The sequence below is a fragment of the Oncorhynchus gorbuscha genome, linkage group LG02 (genome assembly GCF_021184085.1).
Source record: "Oncorhynchus gorbuscha isolate QuinsamMale2020 ecotype Even-year linkage group LG02, OgorEven_v1.0, whole genome shotgun sequence".
NCBI lineage: Eukaryota > Metazoa > Chordata > Actinopteri > Salmoniformes > Salmonidae > Oncorhynchus > Oncorhynchus gorbuscha.
This window is the reverse complement of record NC_060174.1, coordinates 97,881,363-97,903,714: the sequence shown is the minus strand read 5'-3', so window position 1 is coordinate 97,903,714 and position 22,352 is coordinate 97,881,363. Positions and strand designations below refer to the sequence as shown.

At 44.6% G+C, this 22,352-nt stretch overlaps 1 protein-coding gene across 1 annotated transcript in view; it reads left to right on the top strand.

Annotated features, from left to right (window-relative positions):
• The window catches only part of LOC124013966 (gamma-aminobutyric acid receptor subunit beta-2-like), a 100,548-nt gene that overhangs the window by 68,194 nt on the left and 10,002 nt on the right, over positions 1-22,352 (top strand). The window contains exons 6-8 of the mRNA XM_046328575.1: positions 15,751-15,888; positions 20,320-20,472; positions 21,662-21,906. Of these exons, the coding sequence (XP_046184531.1) occupies positions 15,751-15,888; positions 20,320-20,472; positions 21,662-21,906 (536 nt within the window). The remainder of the gene's footprint in view (positions 1-15,750; positions 15,889-20,319; positions 20,473-21,661; positions 21,907-22,352) is intronic.

Genomic DNA, 22,352 nt, shown 5'->3' with positions numbered 1-22,352 from the left:
AGGGACACTAATGTGTCATTTAAGGGAACTGCCTTTTTCATGGAATCATGTGTTAAGTGACTTGTTGTCTAACTGTTGTTTTTACGTCAACACAACAACACATTATATCTAGCAGAGTGGCCGTGTGTGGCTACTTTATATTAAAGAACAACTGACCCATGTCACTGCACAGTGCTGGGTGACTTTCAGTAATATTGCATGAGGGTTAGTTTATGACCTTAAAAAACACCTCCTGTCAAGCTACATTTGCTGTGTTATTTCTTCCCAGCTTCTCTATAATGTTTGCAAATCTGGGCTGTAGTACAATAGGCCACATAACCTGTATCTAGGAAGTGAAAACCTTGGACTGCATTATTCAACAATGTCAAACTCAAAATGTTATAGTAGTTACGTAGTATAGTACATGCTCATGAATTTGACACGCACCCAGTACTACATTAGTAAAGCATACTGTATGGACTAGTCCACTGTATAAATCGTGCTGCCAGATGTATAGAATAGACTTAATTCACACCTTCTGTAATACACTCAGCAAATAAATAAACAGGACTTTTTTTTACGCTGTTGTCACAATGAAAATCTCATCTAAGCTCAAAATTCCACCAAGTAATAGTTCCATTTTCTGCACCAGCAGTGCACAACGTAGGGAGCGTCACTGCTATCAGATCCTATTTTAGAAACCACAAATGTCCTCTGGGGTCTGAGCAGTTTGTACACTGGAGTTTTTTCTGCGCCTTAGATCTTCCCATCACAGCTCCTGCAGGTTTGCCAACCAGCTGAACTGAAGACAGCTCGCTGCGCGCTGTCGGACTTTAGAGACACTTTTAATTGGACACCAGGAATACGATTAAAGTAACTTTGAACCTTGGGTATCAAACATTAATTTTAGTTATATTTTAGAGGAACCTCTCAAGCACATGCAGGGGAAAAAGCGTCAGTTGTTTGAGACTCTGACTCTGATTTTCCTGTGCTCTCTCCAGTTAAATTTGAAAAGAGCAGCAGACCTTCCCATGCATTAAGTCTGAAACGTGGCTCTTAAATCACCCGGTGTAGCCCTTTGATGGCATTTCTGAAACTCTCTCTGACTCAATGTATACTTTACAGACTTCAATTAGGCTTGGCCTTTGCTTTTGGTTTACTTTTCATTTAAGTTTGATGATGGTGCATTCATGTATAAACCAAGGGATGTGTGTAACTCCTAGCATAAAGCAAGTTTTAATTTGTTGGAGGCCACAGGTTTCCCATGAATCCTAACTGGAAATCCATCTGTGTAACTCGATAGGAATATATTATTTACACAGTTTCCAAGTGAAGCGCACCTCTCAAGTTAGTATTTGGCCCTAAGAGAGCAAACCTCCAGGATTCACTTGTCAATTTGCTCAAATTCAACACAATCTAACACTCAATTCATGCAAATATGTACAAAAAGTATTTCAGCAGATTTAGTGTGTTTCTGCTCATTTTTGGTGCGGCTTAATTAGTAGGAAATGACAACATTTTTGGTGTGACTTAATTCATAGGAACATACTTTTTGGGGAGACAATCTTCGGGATTTAAAAAAAATAGTTATTAGAACAATGCATGATGGTCAATGGTGTTCTACACTGCCTTTTTTGTGTCCCACATTTATTAATATAAAAAACAAACGCTTTAACAACCTAATAATGTTAATTCACCAGGTTGTCACCGAATATAATTATAATATAATAGTGGGGATACTGGTGCACTTGTAGTCAGAAAGGCCCATTTTTCATGTAGGCAACAATAGGCCTACACGATTTTCTTCATAATGCATTTCATATTTCATGGAGCCTACATTACAACATTTTCTTCATAATGCATTTCATATTTCATGGAGCCTACATTACAACATTTTCTTCATAATGCATTTCATATTTCATGGAGCCTACATTACAACATTTTCTTCATAATGCATTTAATACAAGGCAATGACAAATTGTATGAGGGATGCCAGATTTGTTTCGTTGGTATTGATGAAGGTATTTTATTGGGGAATGGGGATGCATTTTTATGATGGAAAATTATAATACACACCATAATACACAAACACTTACACACATATACACACACTCACTTTGTTTGTTCTCATATTATAGCCAACTCTTTTGTATTAATTATTTTTTATAAAATATGTGTTATGTATTCATTATCTTTAACTGGTTAAATGTTTGTAGTTTGCATGTTTCAGTAATGATGAACATGGTTAAATAGTTGTAAATCTCTGCTTGATTCAGCTTTTGGTATATTTGGCATTTTTATACATATTCTGTATTTCCACTGAAGAAAGCAATAATTAATCAACCCACTATTGTAAATAAATGGACACTACCTGTTATAAAATGGAAATTGCTCTCCGTAAATACATGGACACTACCTGTTATAAAATGGAAATTGCTCTCCGTAAATAAATGGACACTACCTGTTATAAAATGGAAATTGCTCTCTGTAAATAAATGGACACTACCTGTTATAAAATGGAAATTGCTCTCCGTAAATACATGGACACTACCTGTTATAAAATGGAAATTGCTCTCCGTAAATAAATGGACACTACCTGTTATAAAATGGAAATTGCTCTCCGTAAATACATGGACACTACCTGTTATAAAATGGAAATTGCTCTCCGTAAATAAATGGTGAGACATGTTCAGTCTGAAACCATGTGTTTTACAGCCCTGTAAAAACAATACAAGTTATATCACCTTAAAAATGGTTTATTTACAACCTATGGGGGTATAAGATATTGGTAATAGTGGCATGGGAGAGTGTGAAATTAATGAAATACCCTAAACCTAAGCTTTGTTCAATGTCAGCAGCAATTTCCAATGAGACATGCTCAGTCTGAAGCCATTCGGCTATGGGTTTCACAGCCCTATAATAATGATACAAGTTATACCACCTTAAAAAGGGTTTATTTACAATCTCTGGGGTATAACATGTTGGGCAAAGTGGTTTAAGAGAATCTGACATACAACCCCTAAATTGAGTTCAGCCTTCGCCAATGAGAAACAAGAGGGGTCTAGCTTCGTCCTTCATGACTGTGAAATGCCTCAATTCTAGGCCATAGAAAATCCTACATCCATCTCATTAGATCAGAACATGATGGATCAACAGTGATTCATATTACTGGTTTGCATCCTAAAAAAAGGCTAGTTGTGTTTTGCTGCGTAACACACTTCCATTATTTGTCTACCCATATGATGTGGATCATTGTCAGGTCATTAGATGTATACGCTTCCGCAACAACATAACACCATGGTTGTAATAACACTTTAAACAGGTCGTTCCTAAATCTGTAGAATGTGTTTGATGTGGGTCCACACTGGTAAGTTAACTTATGCAAATTAGACAGTCACAGAGGATTTTCTTCTGAATAACTGGTCAGAGCATAGCACTTTCCATTCAGCTTCAGGCAACTTTGATCACACCTGTAGTGATTACTTCTATCTGTCACACCCATTGTTGCTTATCCATTGTTCACTAGATATATCAATGTAATTACACCCAACACAATGTTGAAAAACAGAATGCTTTCAACCACTAGATATCATAACTAGACGTGAGCTGGAGGTGGTCCCAATGCTGCCACCAATGTAGCAGAAGAAAGTGAAAGCTGCAACAGGGACTCTAACCAGGGCTCATATGTGGCAAAGTGAGCTGCAATAGCTGTAATAGAGAGTGATTTTGTCACGCCCTGGTCAAAGTATTTTGTGTCTATCTTCATGTATTGGGTCAGGCCAGGGTGTGGCATGGGGTTTTTGTATTGTGGTGTGTTTTGTCTTGGGGTTTTGGTGTGTATGTATTGGGATTGTAGCTAGTGGGGTGACCTAGCAAGGTCTATGGCTGTCTGGAGTGGTTCTCAATCAGAGGCAGGTGTTTATCGTTGTCTCTGATTGGGAACCATATTTAGGCAGCCATATTCTTTGAGTTTGTCGTGGGTGATTGTCCTTAGTGTCCTTGTTCCTGTCTGTGTTAGTTTTCACTAGTATAGGCTGTTTCGGTTTTCATTACGTTCTTTGTTTTGTAGTGTTTCTGTCTTAGATTCGTGTTACGTTTTTGTTCATTAAACATGGATCGCAATCTACAAGCTGCAGTTTGGTCCGACTCTCCTTCACCACACCTAGAAAACCGTTACACAATCACCCACCCTAAACGGACCAAGCAGCGTGTCAACAGGCAGGAGCAGCCCAAAGAGGAGATGCGCAATAAGGATTTCTGGACATGGGAGGAAATCCTCGACGGGAGAGGACCCTGGGCTAAACCAGGGGAGTGTAGCCGCCCAAAGGTGCAGCAGGAGAAGAGGCAACAGGAGCAGCCAAAGAGGAGGAAGAACTGGACGGTGAAGGACCCTGGGCTCAGCCTGGAGAATATCACCGCCCCAAGGAAGAACTGGAGGCGGAGAGAGCGAAGAGGCGCCGGTGTGAGGAGGCAGCACGGCGACTCGGAAGGAAGCCTGAGAGTCAGCCCCAAAAATGTATTGGGGGGGGGGGGGGGGGCTCAGGGAGAGTGTGGCAGAGTCAGGAGTCAGACCTGAGCCAACTCTCCCTGTTTATCGTGAGGAGCCAAGGAGGAGACCAGAGCCGGTGTTGGAGGTGAGCGAAGCAGAGACTGTGAAGGAGTTAATGGGGAAATTGGAGGAGAGGAGAGAGAAATGAGGGAGTTGCTGTGTTGGTGCTTTTTGCATGGAATTCGCCCGAAGGAACGTGTCGGGGATTTGATGGCACCTGGGTCAGCGCTCCATACTCGTCCTCAGGTGCGTGTTAGTCGGCTGGTGAAGTTGGTGCCAGCCTCACGCATCAGGCCTCCTGTGCACATCCCTAGCCTTGCACGTCCTGTGCCAGCACTGCTCTCAAGATCTCCAGTACGCCTTCACGGTCGAGCCCATCCTGTGCCACCTCCACACCCCAGTCCTCCGGTAGTAGCTCCCCGCACCAGGCTTCCTGTGCGTGTCCTTGGTTCAGTTCCACCAGTGCCAGCACCACGCATCAGGCCTACAGTGCGCCTCGCCTCTCCAGCACTGCCGGAGTCTCCCGCCTGTTCAGCGCTATCATAGCCTTCCTCCTCTACAGCGCTGCTGGAGTCTCCTGTCTGTTCAGCGCAGCGAGAGCTGTCAGCCTGCATGGAATAGCCAGAGCTGTCAATCTGCATGGAGCAGCCAGAGATGTCAGTCTGCATGGAGCAGCCAGAGATGTCAGTCTGCATGGAGCAGCCAGAGATGTCAGTCTGCATGGAGCAGCCAGAGATGTCAGTCTGCATGGAGCAGCCAGAGCTGTCAGTCTGCATGAAGCAGCCAGAGCTGTCAGTCTGCATGAAGCAGCCAGAGCTGTCAGTCTGCAAGGAGCTGCCAGTCTGCTAGTCTGTAAGAAGCCGCCAGAGCTGTCAGCCCACATGGAGCAGCCAGAGCCGCCAGTCAGCGTGGAGCAGCCAGAGCCGCCAGTCAGCGTGGAGCAGCCAGAGCCGCCAGTCAGCATGGAGCAGCCAGATCTTTCAGTCTGCCCAGCGCCACCAGAGCCGCCAGTCTGCCCAGCGCCGCCAGTCTGCCCAGCGCCGCCCGTGCCACCAGTCTGCCCAGCGCCACCATCTCTGCCCAGCGCCGCCAGTGCCCCCCGTCTGCCCAGCGCCGCCAGTGCCCGCAGTCTGCCCAGCGCCGCCAGTGCCCCCAGTCTGCCCAGCGCCGCAAGTGCCGCCAGTCTGCCCAGCGCCGCCAGTCTGCCCAGCGCCGCCAGTGCCGCCAGTCTGCCCAGCGCCACCAGAACTGCCAGTCGGCCAGGATCTGCCAGTCGGCCAGGATCTGCCAGTCGGCCAGGATCTGCCAGTCGGCCTGGATCCGCCAGTCAGCCAGGATTCGCCAGTCTGCCAGGATCCGCCAGAACTGCCAGTCAGCCAGGATCCGCCAGTCAGCCAGGATCCGCCAGTCAGCCAGAATCTTCCAGATCTGCCAGTCAACCAGAATCTTCCAGATCTGCCAGAACTGCCAGTCGGCCAGGATCCGCCAGTCAGCCAGGATCTGCCAGTCAGCCAGGATCCGCCAGTCAGCCAGGATCTACCAGTCAGCCAGGATCCGCCAGTCAGCCAGAATCTTCCAGATCTGCCAGTCAACCAGAATCTTCCAGATCTGCCAGTCAATCACTCTTCCAGATCTGCCAGAACTGCCAGTCGGCCAGGATCCGCCAGTCAGCCAGGATCTGCTGAGGCCACCAGCCAGCCAGGATCTGGTGGATCTATCTACCTGCCTGAGCTTCCACTCACTCCTGAGCTTCCTCTCACTCCTGAGCTTCCTCTCACTCCTGAGCTTTCTCTCACTCCCGAGCTTTCTCTCAGTCCCGAGCTGCCTCAGTCCCGAGCTGTCCTTCAGTCCCGATCTGCTCCTCAGTCCAGTGGGGTTCTGGGTGAGGACTACTAGGCCATGGTCGGCGGCGAGGGTGGACTATCCAGGGACGCAAGGAGAGGGGACTAAGACATTAACTGAGTGGGGTCCACGTCCCGCGCCAGAGCCGCCACCATGGACAGACGCCCCCCCGGACCCTCCCTATTGCTTTGAGGTGCGTTCGGGAGTCTGCACCTTACGGAGGGGGGGGGGTTCTGTCATGCCCTGGTCGAAGTATTTTCTGTTTATCTTCATGTATTGAGTCAGGCCAGGGTGTGGCATGGGGTTTTTGTATTGGGGTGTGTTTTGTCTTGGGGTTTTGGTGTGTATGTATTGGGATTGTAGCTAGTGGGGTGATCTAGCAAGGTCTATGGCTGTCTGGAGTGGTTCTCAATCAGAGGCAGGTGTTTATCGTTGTCTCTGATTGGGAACCATATTTAGGCAGCCATATTCTTTGAGTTTGTCGTGGGTGATTGTCCTTAGTGTCCTTGTTCCTGTCTGTGTTAGTTTTTACTAGTATAGGCTGTTTCGGTTTTCATTACGTTCTTTGTTTTGTAGTGTTTGTGTTTTAGATTCGTGTTACGTTTTTGTTCATTAAACATGGATCGCAATCTACACGCTGCAGTTTGGTCCGACTCTCCTCCACCACACCTAGAAAACCGTTACAGATTTATGTAAGCTTTTATTTCTGTCACCACATTCCCAGTGGGCCAGAGGTTTACATACACTCAATTAGTATTTGGTGGTATTGCCTTTAAATTGTTTAACTTGGGTCAAACGTTTCAGATAGCCTTCGTCAAGCTTCCCACAATAAGTTGGGTGAATGTTGGCCCATTCCTCCTGACAGAGATGGTGTAACTGAGTCAGGTTCATAGGCTGATGCATGCTGGACTGTCCATTAATCACGGTACTCCATTCTGCTTGTTTGTTTTATCTGTCGGCCACGTTGCCTAGTCAACGCCATTTTACCTGCTGTTGTTGTGCTAGCTGATTAGCTGTTGTCTCACCTACTGTTTTAGTTAGCTTTCCCAATTCAACACCTGTGATTACTGTATACCTCGCTGTATGTCTCTCTCAAATGTCAATATGCCTTGTATACTGTTGCTCAGGTTAGTTATCATTGTTTTAGTTCACAATGGAGCCCCTAGTCCCACTCCTCATACCCCTGATACCTCCTTTGTCCCACCTCCCACACCTCACCCATTACAACCAGCATGTCCAGAGATACAACCTCTCTCATCATCACCCAGTGCCTGGGCTTACCTCCGCTGTACCCGCACCCCACCATACCCCTGTCTGCGCATTATGCCCTGAATATATTCTACCATGCCCAGAAACCTGCTCCTCTTATTCTCTGTCCCCAACGCTCTAGGTGACCAGTTTTGATAGCCTTTAGCCGCACCCTCATACTACTCCTTCTCTGTTCAGCGGGTGATGTGGAGGTAAACCCAGGCCCTGCATGTCCCCAGGCACCCTCATTTGTTGACTTCTGTGATCGAAAAAGCCTTGGTTTCATGCATGTCAACATCAGAAGCCTCCTCCCTAAGTTTGTTTTACTCACTATTTTAGCACACTCTGCTAACCCTGATGTCCTTGCCGTGTCTGAATCCTGGCTCAGGAAGGCCACCAAAAATTCAGAGATTTCCATACCCAACTATAACATCTTCCGTCAAGATAGAACTGCAAAAGGGGGAGGAGTTGCAGTCTACTGCAGAGATGGCCTGCAAAGTAATGTCATACTTTCCAGGTCCATACCCAAACAGTTCGAACTACTAATTTTGAAAATTACTCTCTCCAGAAATAAGTCTCTCACTGTTGCCGCCTGCTACCGACCCCCCTCAGCTCCCAGCTGTGCCCTGGACACCATTTGTGAATTGATTGCCCCCCATCTAGCTTCAGAGTTTGTTCTGTTAGGTGACCTAAACTGGGATATGCTTAACACCCCGGCAGTCCTACAATCTAAGCTAGATGCCCTCAATCTCACACAAATCATCAAGGAACCCACCAGGTACAACCCTAACATTGTAAGCAAGGGCACCCTCATAGACGTCATCCTGACTGGCCCTCCAAATACACCTCCGCTGTCTTCAACCAGGATCTCAGCGATCACTGCCTCATTGCCTGTATCCGCTACGGAGCCACAGTTAAATGACCACCCCTCATCACTGTCAAACGCTCCCTAAAACACTTCTGTGAGCAGGCCTTTCTAATCGACCTGGCCCGGGTATCCTGGAAGGACATTGACCTCATCCCGTCAGTTGAGGATGCCTGGTCATTCTTTAAAAGTAACTTCCTCACCATTTTAGATAAGCATGCTCCGTTCAAAAAATGCAGAACTAAGAACAGATACAGCCCTTGGTTCACTCCAGACCTGACTGCCCTCGACCAGCACAAAAACATCCTGTGGCAGACTGCAATAGCATCGAATAGTCCCCGCGATATGCAACTGTTCAGGGAAGTCAGGAACCAATACACGCAGTCAGTCAGGAAAGCTAAGGCCAGCTTCTTCAGGCAGAAGTTTGCATCCTGTAGCTCCAACTCCAAAAAGTTCTGGGACACTGTGAAGTCCATGGAGAACAAGAGCACCTCCTCCCAGCTGCCCACTGCACTGAGGCTAGGTAACACGGTCACCACCGATAAATCCATGATTATCAAAAACTTCAACAAGCATTTCTCAACGGTTGGCCATGCCTTCCGCCTGGCTACTCATACCTCGGCCAACAGCTCCCCCCCCCGCAGCTCCTCGCCCAAGCCTCTCCAGGTTCTCCTTTACCCAAATCCAGATAGCAGATGTTCTGAAAGAGCTGCAAAACCTGGACCCGTATAAATCAGCTGGGCTTGACAATCTGGACCCTCTATTTCTGAAACTATCCGCCGCCATTGTCGCAACCCCTATTACCAGCCTGTTCAACCTCTCTTTCATATCGTCTGAGATCCCCAAGGATTGGAAAGCTGCCACAGTCATCCCCCTCTTCAAAGGGGGAGACACTCTGGACCCAAACTGTTACAGACCTATATCCATTCTGCCCTGCCTATATAAGGTCTTCGAAAGCCAAGTCAACAAACAGGTTACTGACCATCTCGAATCCCACCGTACCTTCTCCGCTGTGCAATTTGGTTTCCGAGCCGGTCACGGGTGCACCTCAGCCACACTCAAGGTACTAAACGATATCATAACCGCCATCGATAAAAGACAGTACTGTGCAGCCATCTTCATCGACCTTGCCAAGGATTTTGACTCTGTCAATCACCATATTCTTATCGGCAGACTCAGTAGCCTCGGTTTTTCGGATGACTGCCTTGCCTGGTTCACCAATTACTTTGCAGACAGAGTTCAGTGTGTCAAATCGGAGGGGATGCTGTCCGGTCCTCTGGCAGTCTCTATGGGGATGCCACAGGGTTCAATTCTCAGGTCGACTCTTTTCTCTGTATATATCAATGATGTTGCTCTTGCTGCGGGCGATTCCCTGATCCACCTCTACGCAGACGACACCATTCTATATACTTTCGGGCCCGTCATTGGACACTGTGCTATCTGACCTCCAAACGAGCTTCAATGACATACAACACTCCTTCCGTGGCCTCCAACTGCTCTTAAACGCTAGTAAAACCAAATGCATGCTTTTCAACCGATTGCTGCCTGCACCCGCATGCCTGACTAGCATCACCACACTGGATGGTTCCGACCTTGAATATGTGGACACCTATAAGTACCTAGGTGTCTGGCTAGACTGCAAACTGTCCTTCCAGACCCATATCAAACATCTCCAATCGAAAATCAAATCAAGAGTCGGCTTTCTATTCCGCAATAAAGCCTCCTTCACTCACGCTGCCAAGCTTACCCTTGTAAAACTGACTATCCTACTGATCCTCGACTTCGGCGATGTCATCTACAAAATCGCTTCCAACACTCTACTCAGCAAACTGCACCTTATACTACCCACCACTGCGACTTGTATGCTCTAGTCGGCTGGCCCTCGCTACATATTCGTCGCCAGACCCACTGGCTCCAGGTCATCTACAAAGCCATGCTAGGCAAAGCTCCGCCTTATCTCAGCTCACTGGTCACGATGGCAACACCCATCCGTAGCACGCGCTCCAGCAGGTGTATCTCACTGATCATCCCTAAAGCCAACACCTCATTCGGCCGCCTTTCTTTCCAGTACACTGCTGCCTGTGACTGGAACGATTTGCAAAAATCGCTGAAGTTGGAGACTTGTATCTCCCTCACCAACTTCAAACATCAGCTATCTGAGCAGCTAACCGATCGCTGCAGCTGTACATAATCTATTGGTAAATAGCCCACCCATTTTCACCTACCTCATCCCCACAGTTTTTATTTATTTACTTTTCTGCTCGTTTGCACACCAATATCTCTACCTGTACATGATCATCTGATCATTTATCACTCCAGTGTTAATCTGCAATATTGTAATTATTCGCCTACCTCCTCATGCCTTTTGCACACATTGTATATAGACTCCCCTTTCTTTCTACTGTGTTATTGACTTGTTAATTGTTTACTCCATGTGTAACTCTGTGTTGTCTGTTCACACTGCTATGCTTTATCTTGGCCAGGTCGCAGTTGCAAATGAGAACTTGTTCTCAACTAGCCTACCTGGTTAAATAAAGGTGAAATAAAAAAAATAAAAAAAATATGCAACGTAGGACACGCTAGATAAACTAGTAATATCATCAACCATGTGTAGTTATAACTAGTGATTATGATTGATTGATTGTTTTTTATGAGATAAGTTTAATGCCAGCTAGCAACTTACCTTGGCTTCTACTGCATTTGCGTAACAGGCATGCTCCTCGTGGAGTGGAATGAGAGGCAGGTGGTTAGAGCGTTGGACTAGTTAACTGTAAGGCTGCAAGATTGGATCACCCGAGCTGACAAGGTGAAAATCTGTCATTCTGCCCCTGAACAAGGCAGTTAATCCACTGGCCGTCATTGAAAATAAGAATGTGTTCTTAACTGACTTGCCTACTTAAATAAAGGTATACAAAAAAATTGGCAACATCGGCGCCCAAAAATACCAATTTCCGATTGTTATGAAAACTTGAAATCGGCCCTAATTAATCGGCCATTCTGATTAATCGGTCGACCTCTAGTACAGTCACTGTGGGGACGACGTCCTCGATGCACTTATTGATAAAGCCAATGACTGATGTGGTGTACTCCTCAATGCCATCGGTAGAATCCCGGAACATGTTCCAGTCCTGTAGTTTAGCATCTGCTTCATCTGACCACTTTGTTATAGACCGAGTCACTGGTGCTTCCTGCTTTAATTTTTGCTTGTAAGCAGGAATGTTACTATATCCGTTGGTGCGTATGAGTACCTGTGCTGTATATGTTGGGCTTCCGTGCCTTTGTGGATTGCGCAGATGATTGCGGGTCTCGTCCCATGTGTAAATCATTGTGCACTTGTGTTATTTATTCGAGGTACTCCTCGCTCTTTTGTTTGGGTTTCAACCCTGTGTTTTTGTTATGGGGTTTGTTTGGTCTTCATCCCTGTGCCTTTACACATCACGCCATAATTTGGAGCTGTATAAAAAGCCCTATTACGCATTCCTGGACCTGTCTTCCGAATCATTTATAACAACGTAACGTACAGACAAATATGGATTTTAACTCCAATCTGGCAACCCTCATAAAATCCGACATTGCACCAGTATCCCAAAATATTGATGAAAAACAAGCATAGGAGAGCATTGGCATTAATAAAACACTTTAAAAACTTAAGGATACTATTATATTATAAGTATTCCGGTGACAACCTGGTTGATTAACAGTGTTTTTGTTTTTATATAGATATATGTGGGACACAAAAAAAGGCAGTGTAGAACACCAAAATAAAGCAAATCAATTCTGAATGTATTTTATAGCTTTATAAAATGCCTCTAGTCAGATGGCCTATTATGCTACCTCTAACAATGTTATCAAGATACATTTGATGTATTTTTACTGACAAAGCTCCCAAACCCGTGAGTCTATGGGAAGATACTATGTGTTAGCTTAGCATAGCCATCTATCCTTTAAGACAGGGGTGGGCAATTCCAGTCCTTGAGGGCCTGATTGGTGTCACAGTTTTGCCCCAGCTAACACACCTGACTCCAATAATCACCTAATCATGATCTTCAGTTTAGAATGCAATTTGATTAATCAGCTGTGTTTGGTAGGGATAGGGAAGAAGTGTGACACCTATCAGGCCCTCGAGGACTGGAGTTGCCCACCCTGCCTTAATAAGAGTTCAAATTAAAGTCAACCAGGGACAAGGGAGACCCAGCCTATGTAGAAAGGCAAGGCTTTTTCTCCTCAGTCCTCTTCACTCTCTCTCCTCTCTCCCTCCTTCCTTCCAGTTATTGTGCATCACTGATTCTGAAAGGGGATCCAATCAAGCCAAATACAGTGATGAAAAAGCTATGACAGCAAATGGAGGCAAAATATAATTTGCAATGGAGTTAAGTGGATCAGAGAAGCCCAACCGACCAAGCAGCGACCTGATATCGCCATCTCTATAGCAGGGTTTGGAAGGATGTTTATTGTGTAGGCTCTATAATAATAACGCATTGGTTATTGCAAATTAACTTTGATTTAAGAATTGCAAACTGTATATTGACTTGAATATACTGTATTACCTAACTTAACGATCTATCACAAAAAAACAAATAGTTCTTAACAGCCTCTTCGAAACAGCTTCAATGAAACACATACTGTACCATCATGATGTTGTCTGACTATGATTCAATTATTTGACATGCTATTCTATCAAATCCATTACCTAACGTTTAGTTGATTTTGTGATTGAATTAAATCATGTAACAATTAAACCATTAATAGAGAGGTTATCTCCCGAATCCACTCTCTTAAAGATCTGAAGATCTTTTATATCAATAGTAGTCCATTATTAATCGTCACCTCAATCAGTCTCATTCCGATTGTCGTAAGTACTTGGTTATCTACACGAACCCTTGATAATAAATTTAATCAGCAACACACAAATTGTCTTAATTATTTATTTACTAAATACCTGAATAATCACACAGGATAACATATATGTACACAGAATAGATCACACATCGATTACTAATCATGTCATGAAAAGCCCCTAGTAGGCTAACCCGATATGACAGCTGGTTACACAAAGGAAGGGGGTTGGGTTTGAATGAAAGAGTGGGAAGACTATGGGACAAAGGGATTGGGTCTATCAGACCTTGAGAAGCTATGCTACTGTAAATACAGAATGTTATGCATTCTAATAACTGCCCATTCAGAAAAGGAAAATGCAAGATATATATATTTACTCTAAGCTGAACTTCGATAGATGGGTCGAAGATGGAAGACTGGTTTACCCAGCAGAGATTGCCATTGTCCTTTGAAGAATCTTTCTGGTCCTAATGTTGTAGAGTGGATACGTTGTAGTACCCTGTCGCTCTTCTGAGATTCTGTCCTTTCCTAGGTCATGTACGTTTACAGCTGCAGCTGATAAGTCGACATCTAGGATGTATCACTTCTTTAGTGAATAATAGTTGACATAATCAGCTTGTGCTGTATTCTGGATGGTCTAGTCGAAATTCACCATTCCAGTGTGGTGATCGTCACCTCCACGTTGAAATTCGCCCTTTTAAACGTTAGAACAACAGTCCTAACATTTCTGGAACTAAATGTTAATTTTGTTTGGATGTAGATGAAATGAGCCCTTTTAAACGTATGGACACCAGTCTTCACGTCATCGGGAACTACGTTTGACTTCTGTCAAAGGGATTTTGTACTGGGGGAGAGAAGGGCGTGTTTTATAGTTCTCAACCACTGTCTGTTCACTTGGGCATGGCCACTGAGTGGGCCTACGTTTTACTAAGAAACAATTATCTTATTTAGGAGGCTGAAATTACAATATTTCTCATAATATTTTCACAAATATTTAAACATTTAAATTGCATAACAATTCAATGTGAATCTGATAATTAGAATGTGTAGACTTTCCAAGATACAATTTATGTCGTCCTATCATCAGATATAATGCCCCAGACAACAGCTGATCTGACATCATATTCTTTAAGTACCAACGGACACTTTCAACTCGTTGAGAAAGGGAAATATTGATCAATTCCCCAACCTTTTGATGTTACCATACTCTCTCTATGTTAACAGAGGGCTTTCCAAGAGTCCATTCTGTAGAGTGGGTGAGGGTGAGAGGTGAGAGGACAGAGGAAGAGAAAGGGAAGGCCTGCGTGGGACTAATCAATGAGAGTTCCTGAATAGTCCTGCCAAATATCACTCAGCCCTGAGGTCCACCCGCACGTGCACACCACACACACCACGCTCTCACACATACATATTCATGTGAATAGATACACACACATGCACGCACACAAACATACACACATGCAGGCATGCAGACACACAGTCACACAAATACACACACACAAATTCATAAACACACACACACACATTTTGATTACCAGTCATTATGAGGAGGAAGTGTTTTGTTTGATTAGGAGAGAGACAAGAGAAAAACACCTTATTCATTTCTCATTCATTAACCTGCGATTTGGAGTGTTGCAGAACATCCATCTCTGTCTCTGGTCTCTGTTATAATGCATGCACACAGTTCCCTGGAGTCAGCCTAATTGACCATTGGATTGTGAAGTGGATTATGCAAGGACCAGTTTCATGGTCTGATGGAGAAAAACAAATCATTAGAATTTTATAAGATGTTACTCAATAGTTCACCCAGGTGGTAGGGTAGCCTAGTGGTTAGAGTGTTGGACTAGTAACCGGAAGGTTGCAAGTTCAAACCCCTGAGCTGACATAGTACACATCTGTTGTTCTACCCCTGAACAGGCAGTTAACCCACTGTTCCTAGGCTGTCATTGAAAATAAGAATTTGTTCTTAACTGAGTTGCCAAGTTGGCTGGCTGCTAATTTCTGTGCAAGTTTTAATTGAGTAAGCACTGAGGCATAGAAAATAACATTATTCTTTTTTTTTAATACAAAAATAAAACAATCTCATTGTGGTCAAAAGTTGACTTCATATTGTGGTTGTTTTGTTTAAATCTTCTCTATTCTGTCTGCCACTCGGATCAGTGTGGCAGACATGTTTGGTTGACGCTACAGTATTTACAATGCTTCTGATTTAATCAACACATTCTTTGTGTGCCTTATATGATGATTATGTGCCCACAATTGTATATGTTGAATTGAATAATCCTTGGAGACACATACACGTTTACACACATACACGTATACATACACACGTATACATACACACATACACGTATACATACACATATATTTCTGACTGGCTGTGTGCCCTTGTTTTCTCCATAAAATGCCCTGCCTCCTCTCTCGTCCTTAGATGGGTACACCACTGATGACATAGAGTTCTACTGGCGAGGAGGTCATAACGCTGTGACGGGGGTGGAGAGAATAGAACTACCCCAGTTCTCCATCGTGGACCACAAACTCATCTCTAAGAATGTCGTCTTCTCTACAGGTGATGTCTTATGCACCAACCGGCCCCTATATTAAGATTCTCTCTTCCATTTACTCATCATTATAGCTAAGTACAGATACAAAGGTTGCAGAGTAGACAAAAAAAGTGCCTCTGTTACAAGGTTATCCTTGGCCAGTTTCTGAGTAGGATGTCTTGTCGTTTTCCAGAAAATGCCGTGTTACATCAGTCTAGCTGGTTTTCTGTAATGGCCCAAGCTGAGCTCGAGGCCCTCGCTGTGCAGTGCAGGGACCATGGGGCTGACTAAGGGCCTGGCTGGTAAATTGCATCCATTTATAGGTCAGTTAGATGCTCTGACATTGGGGCTCCTCTGACAATCTGGCACATGCATGCCGTTTCCAGGACATTACCCCCATAGGGGGGAGAGCGAGGTTCTTATTAAGGTGGAAGAGTAATGTAGGGTTGCGAGAGAGAGGCAAAGGGTGACCCTGTGGTGGTTCTGGAATGGATGTGGGATGTTCCTGCTTTAGCCGAACTGGCACAGGCCCCACAGGCAAAATGGAGGCCACCCCCTTCTCAGAAATGGAGCATGCTCATGACTTATTAAAAAAAAATGTTTTTATTGAATTATTTATTCATAATCTACATTATTTTTATTTTCATGAATTTGTTATGCAAGCAGGCAATAGGACAGTGGCAGTGTATGTAGAGGTTCGGGAAACAACTTTATTGAATGGGAGCAGTAGAATTACACAGAGTGAGTCAAACAATTACAGCTTGTCCTGTACCTTATGATGCTCATGTGTCCCTATGAACTGGTAAACCCAATGTTTTCTGATGCATAAAGAATGTATAGTAGTTACAGCTCATCCCTTTCTTTATGGGCTGTGACTGCACTGCTTAGGCATTGAGGATGGGCCTGCTGAGACCAGTAAGGGCTGACCCTCAGGTTACATGGAGAAGCACACATCAGCAGAAATGGTTGGCATTTATCAAATACCCGCCCACCCCCTCCTCCTGTGTTGTGGTGAAGACCAACAAATGCCCTTGTTGCTTTATTAACCAGACTGTAACCTTAACACCCCCACTGTTTCATTAGTCCTTGAGGAAACCCTGCCTGCATCTCTATTTGCTGTGCGCCGCACACTAAACTCACTGAAAGTCTTTAACTAACAGCAACGTCAAAACTAACTGTGAACTACTCACTGGAGATGTGTGCCGGAGGCGGTTTTATACCCACTCTGTAATGCATTCACATTCTCTTCCTCTTGTACCTTCTGTTTCGCTTTTCCTCAGCTCCTTATACCGTGGGTCCTTCTTGATGTCAGCTCTAACGGTCCCCTCGCCTGCCATTGTAGTAATAACACAACCTAACCACAATACATCCCAATCCCAAAGGACCCAATATATGAGCATGTTCAAGCAATGCTGCCATATACAGCAGTCTGCTGGGTTTATTTCAAATAAAGCCTAGATAAGAAAAAATGTAGTGCTCTCCTAGGCAGGAAAAGAAGCACTCTCTTCATACATTTAGAGATAGTCATAACCCCGATAATGCACGAGAATGCTGATGCCACAGAGTTAGACCCAGAACAAGTATTCTTTCTGTTGAGTATTTCCCCGACAGATATCTTGGAAATGACAACAGGTAGTGGGACCCTTCAGGCAGCCTTTGTCAGGCATACTGTAGGTTGTCAATCAAATTCTGGAGTGATAGCCTCTGGAGGCAAACAAAAAATAAAAAGAAATGTTATTGGTCACATACACATGTTTAGCAAGTGTTATGGTATGACAAAATGCTTGTGTTTCTAGCTCCAACAGTGCAGTAATATCTAACAAGTAATATCTAACAATTTCACAACAATACACACAATTCATACCAATCTAAGTAAAGGAATGGAATTAAGAATATATAAATATATGGACGAGCAATGTCAGAGCGGCATAGACTAAGATACAGTAGAATAGAATAGAATGCAGTATATACAAATGAGATCAGTAATGCAAAATATGTAAACATTATTAAAGTGACTAATGTTCCATTTATTTAGTGTCCAGTGATTTCAAGTCTGTATATATAGGCAACAGCCTCTAATGTGCTAGTGATGGCTTTTTAACAGTCTGATGGCCTTGAGATAGAAGCTGTTTTTCTGCCTCTCGGTTGCAGCTTTGATGCACCTGTACTGACCTCGCATTCTGGATGATAGCCGGGTGAACAGGCAGTGGCTCGGGTGGTTGTTGTTCTTCCTGTGACATCGGGTGCTGTACTACTACTACTGGTAGTACTACTACTACTACAACTACTGTGAATATTATTATTTGACCATGCTGGTCATTTATGAACATTTGAACATCTTGGCCTGTTCTGTTAATCTCCACCCGGCACAGCCAGAAGAGGACTGGCCATCCCCTCATAGCCTGGTTCCTCTCTAGGTTTCTTCCTAGGTTTTGGCCTTTCTAGGGAGTTTTTCCTAGCCACCATGCTTCTACACCTGCATTGCTTTCTGTTTGGGGTTTTAGGCTGGGTTTCTGTACAGCACTTATATATCAGCTGATGTAAGAAGGGCTATATAAATACATTTGATTTGATTTGATCTGTAGGTGTCCTGGAGGGCAGGTAGTTTGCCAGGTAGTTTGTAGTTTGTGATGAGTTGGGCAGACCGCAACTCATGATCCTTGACTAGACTAGCTCTCAAAGCAATTCATGATGACAGAAGTGAGTGCTACGGGGTGATAGTCATTTAGTTCAGTTACCTTTGCTTTCTTGGGTACAAGAACAATGGTGGTCATCTTGAAGCATGTGGGGACAGCGGACTTGGATAGGGAGAGATTGAATGTGTCCGTAAACACACCAGCCAGCTGGTCTGCACATGTACTGAGGACGCGGCAGGAGATGCCGTCTGGACCGGCGGGGTTAACTGGCTTAAATGTCTTACTCACGTCGGCCATGGATAAGTAGAGCCCACAGTCATGGTAGCAAGCCGCATCGATGGCACGGTGTTATCCGCAAAGCGGGCGAAGACAGATTTTAGCTTGTCCGGAAGCAAGACGTTGGGGTTTGCGACTTGGCTGGTTTTCCTTTTGTAGTCCATGATTGTCTGTAGACCCGGCCACATACGTCTCATGTCTGAGCCATGGAATTGCGACTTCATTTTGTCTCTATACTGACGTTTTGCCTGTATGATTGTCTTACTGAGAGAATAACTACACTGTACGTATTCTGCCATATTCCCAGTCACCTTGCCATGGTTAAATGGGGTGGTTCGCAATCTATCCACGGTTTCTGGTTAGGGTAGGTTTTAATAGTCACAGTGGGTACAACATCTCCTATACACTTTCTTATTAACTCAGTTACCATATCAGTATATTCGTCAATGTTATTCTCGGGGGCTACCCGGAACATATCCCAGTCCGGGTAAAAACAATCTTGAAGCGTGGATTCCAGTTGGTCAGACCAGCATTGAATAGTCCTTAGCACGGGTACTTCCTGTTTCAATTTCTGCCTATAGGAAGGGAGGAGCAAAATGGAGATTTGCTGAATGGAGGGCGGGGGAGGGCCTTGTAGGCATCCCGGAAGTTGGAGTAGCTGTGGTCGAGTGTTTTAGCAGTGCGGGTACTACAGTTGAGGTGTTGATAGAACTTTGGCAGAGTTTTCATCAAATATGCTTTGTTAAAATCCCCAGCTACAATTAATGCGGCCTCAGGATGTGTGTTTTCCAGTTTGCATAAAGTCCAGTGAAGTTCTTTGAGGGCCGTTGTGGTATCAGCTTGAGGGGGAATATAGACGGCTGTGTCTATAACCAAAGACAATTATCTTGGGAGGTAATACGGTCGCCATTTGATTGTGAGGTGTTCTTGGTCGGGTGAACAAAATTACTTGAGTTCCTGTATGTTATCACAATCAAACCGTGAGTAGTTAATCATGAAACATACACCCCCGCCCTTGTTCTTCCCGGAGAGATATTTATTCCTGTCTGTGCAATGAACCCGAGAACCAAACGGGCTGTATGCTGTATGGACAGTATATCCTGAGAGAGCCATGTTTCTGTGAAACAGTTTGTTACAACCTTTGATGTCTCTCTGGAAGGTAATCCTCACCCTCAGCTAATGAACTTTATTATCTAGAGACTGAACATTAGCGAGTAATATACTCGGAAGTGGTGGGTGGTGTGTGCGCCTCCTGAGTCGGACTAGAAGTCCACTCCGGGTATCTCTTCTCCCCACCGGCGATGTTTTGGATCAGCCTCAACAGGGAGTGGGACTCGTCAGGCAGCCTTTGTCAGGCATACTATACTGTAGGTTGTCAACCATATACTGTAGTGATACCCTCTGGAGGCAAACGTAAAGCAATGTGAAATCAATAGAAAGTTATTCTGCAACAAGCCCAGCAGACACACCACCTGTATGTCAGGTATGTTAATCGTGTGTCATCTTACGTTAACAACGTCTATATGTTGATCTTTCTCCCTGTAGGATCCTACCCCCGACTCTCCCTCAGCTTTAAGCTGAAGAGGAACATTGGCTACTTCATCCTGCAGACCTACATGCCCTCTATCCTGATCACCATCCTTTCCTGGGTCTCCTTCTGGATCAACTATGACGCTTCTGCTGCCAGAGTGGCTTTGGGTAGGGACTTGTGTGTCATGGATTTGTCATGTGACCAACTAAGTTAATGAGAACCTTAGCCAAAGCAAAAGTTTGAGGCATGGTTTCCTTAGCGGGAATCCATAGTGTAACACTATGTCATAAAAATACAGGATGTTGTGCTGTGTCTTTAAAAAAATATCTATATTGGTTTTGAATCTAATCTATAATAGTCTCACCTTACATTGCCAAACTATATTCGCTTGAATTCAGGAAGGAGAAAAGATATTTGTTTGTTTTTATGTTGGAGTTTCACTTTAGCTTTTTACCAACGACAATGGAGAAAAAGGCTTGATGTAGCAGCATTGCAGAACACAACAACCGAGACGCTTCCTAAAGGAGAGTGATGGATGACTGAAGTGATTTGTTTCCACTTTGATTTGAGTGCCTCTGCGTTTTTTGTTCCCCTTTTTTTGGAAGTCAACATTTTCTCGCTGTCATCCTTCATTACGTAAGTCTAGACCATGAGGTCTGTGGTGCGTGGGATGTAGGAAGATCCCCTCTCTCTCACCCCTCCCTCTGGCTTGCACCCTCGACAAGAGCAGTACTCTCCCTGATTGGAGACTGGCCTGCATTTATTTATCCAAGAGGGAAGCATGTGCAGGATTTAATGAAAACCAGAAGTAATGCTTAATCATGGAGTCGGCTGGACAGGGAGTTACAGGGTCAACCCAGATCAGACCTCTGTTTATGAATCGTTTGACCCTGTCCTGCTTTCAGGCATTATAGACACTAACTCTACAACAAACACAGCTGTAGGAGGTGCATTGCAATTGTGTATGGATGCAATGCTTAGTTTATATCAGAATCAGAGGTGGACAATGAAGAATGTCATTTACAGAATGCATGCAGAGTCAATGCCAAAAAAAGCAAGAATAATCTGTGTCATATTAAAAGAGTTGAAACAAGACATTAGTAAGCTTCAACAAAAAAGTAGAAAACACCAAAGTCCCTTTTAACAGTGAGTTGACCTCCAGTTTGACTGTCACGACTCATTGAACAGAAATGGTAATGAAAGCCAGCACGGGCTTTCTTGTCAGTCACAGCAGCCTACTCAGATCTGAGGTCAAGGTTGAATTTCTCTCTCTGTGGGAGTCCTCTGCTAATGAGGTGGATTGTTGGTCTCATGTGATGATCTGTGATGGTGATGATGGGCAGGTTATTTTCCCAGGAATCACCACTGTGCTGACCATGACCACCATCAACACTCACCTGCGGGAGACCCTTCCCAAGATCCCCTACGTCAAGGCCATTGACATGTATCTTATGGGTTGCTTCGTATTCGTCTTCCTGGCCCTGCTAGAGTACGCCTTGGTCAACTACATCTTCTTCGGCAGAGGACCCCAGCGCCAGAAAAGAGCGGCTGAGAAAGAAGCTGTCGCCAACAATGAGAAAATGAGAATGGATCCAAACAAGGTACAGTGGACACCAGGCACCTACACAGCATTTTCCTGTACAGAATACCCAGTATTTTAAAGAGTAGCCCACTGGATAGATGGTACAAGTTAGGTCAGGCCTCTCCATCCCTATTCCTGAAGAGCTACCGTCATGTAGGTTTTTGCTCCAACCCTAATCTAGCACACCTGATTCATTAATTAGCTGTTTGGTAAGCTGAATCAGGTTAGTTACAGCTGTAGTTTAAAAACCTACAGGATGGTAGCTCTCCAGGAACAGGGTTGGAGTGAAAACCTACAGGATGGTAGCTCCCCAGGAACAGGGTTGGAGTGAAAACCTACAGGATGGTAGCTCCCCAGGAACAGGGTTGGAGTGAAAACCTACAGGATGGTAGCTCCCCAGGAACAGGGTTGGAGTGAAAACCCACAGGATGGTAGCTCTCCAGGAACAGGGTTGGAGTGAAAACC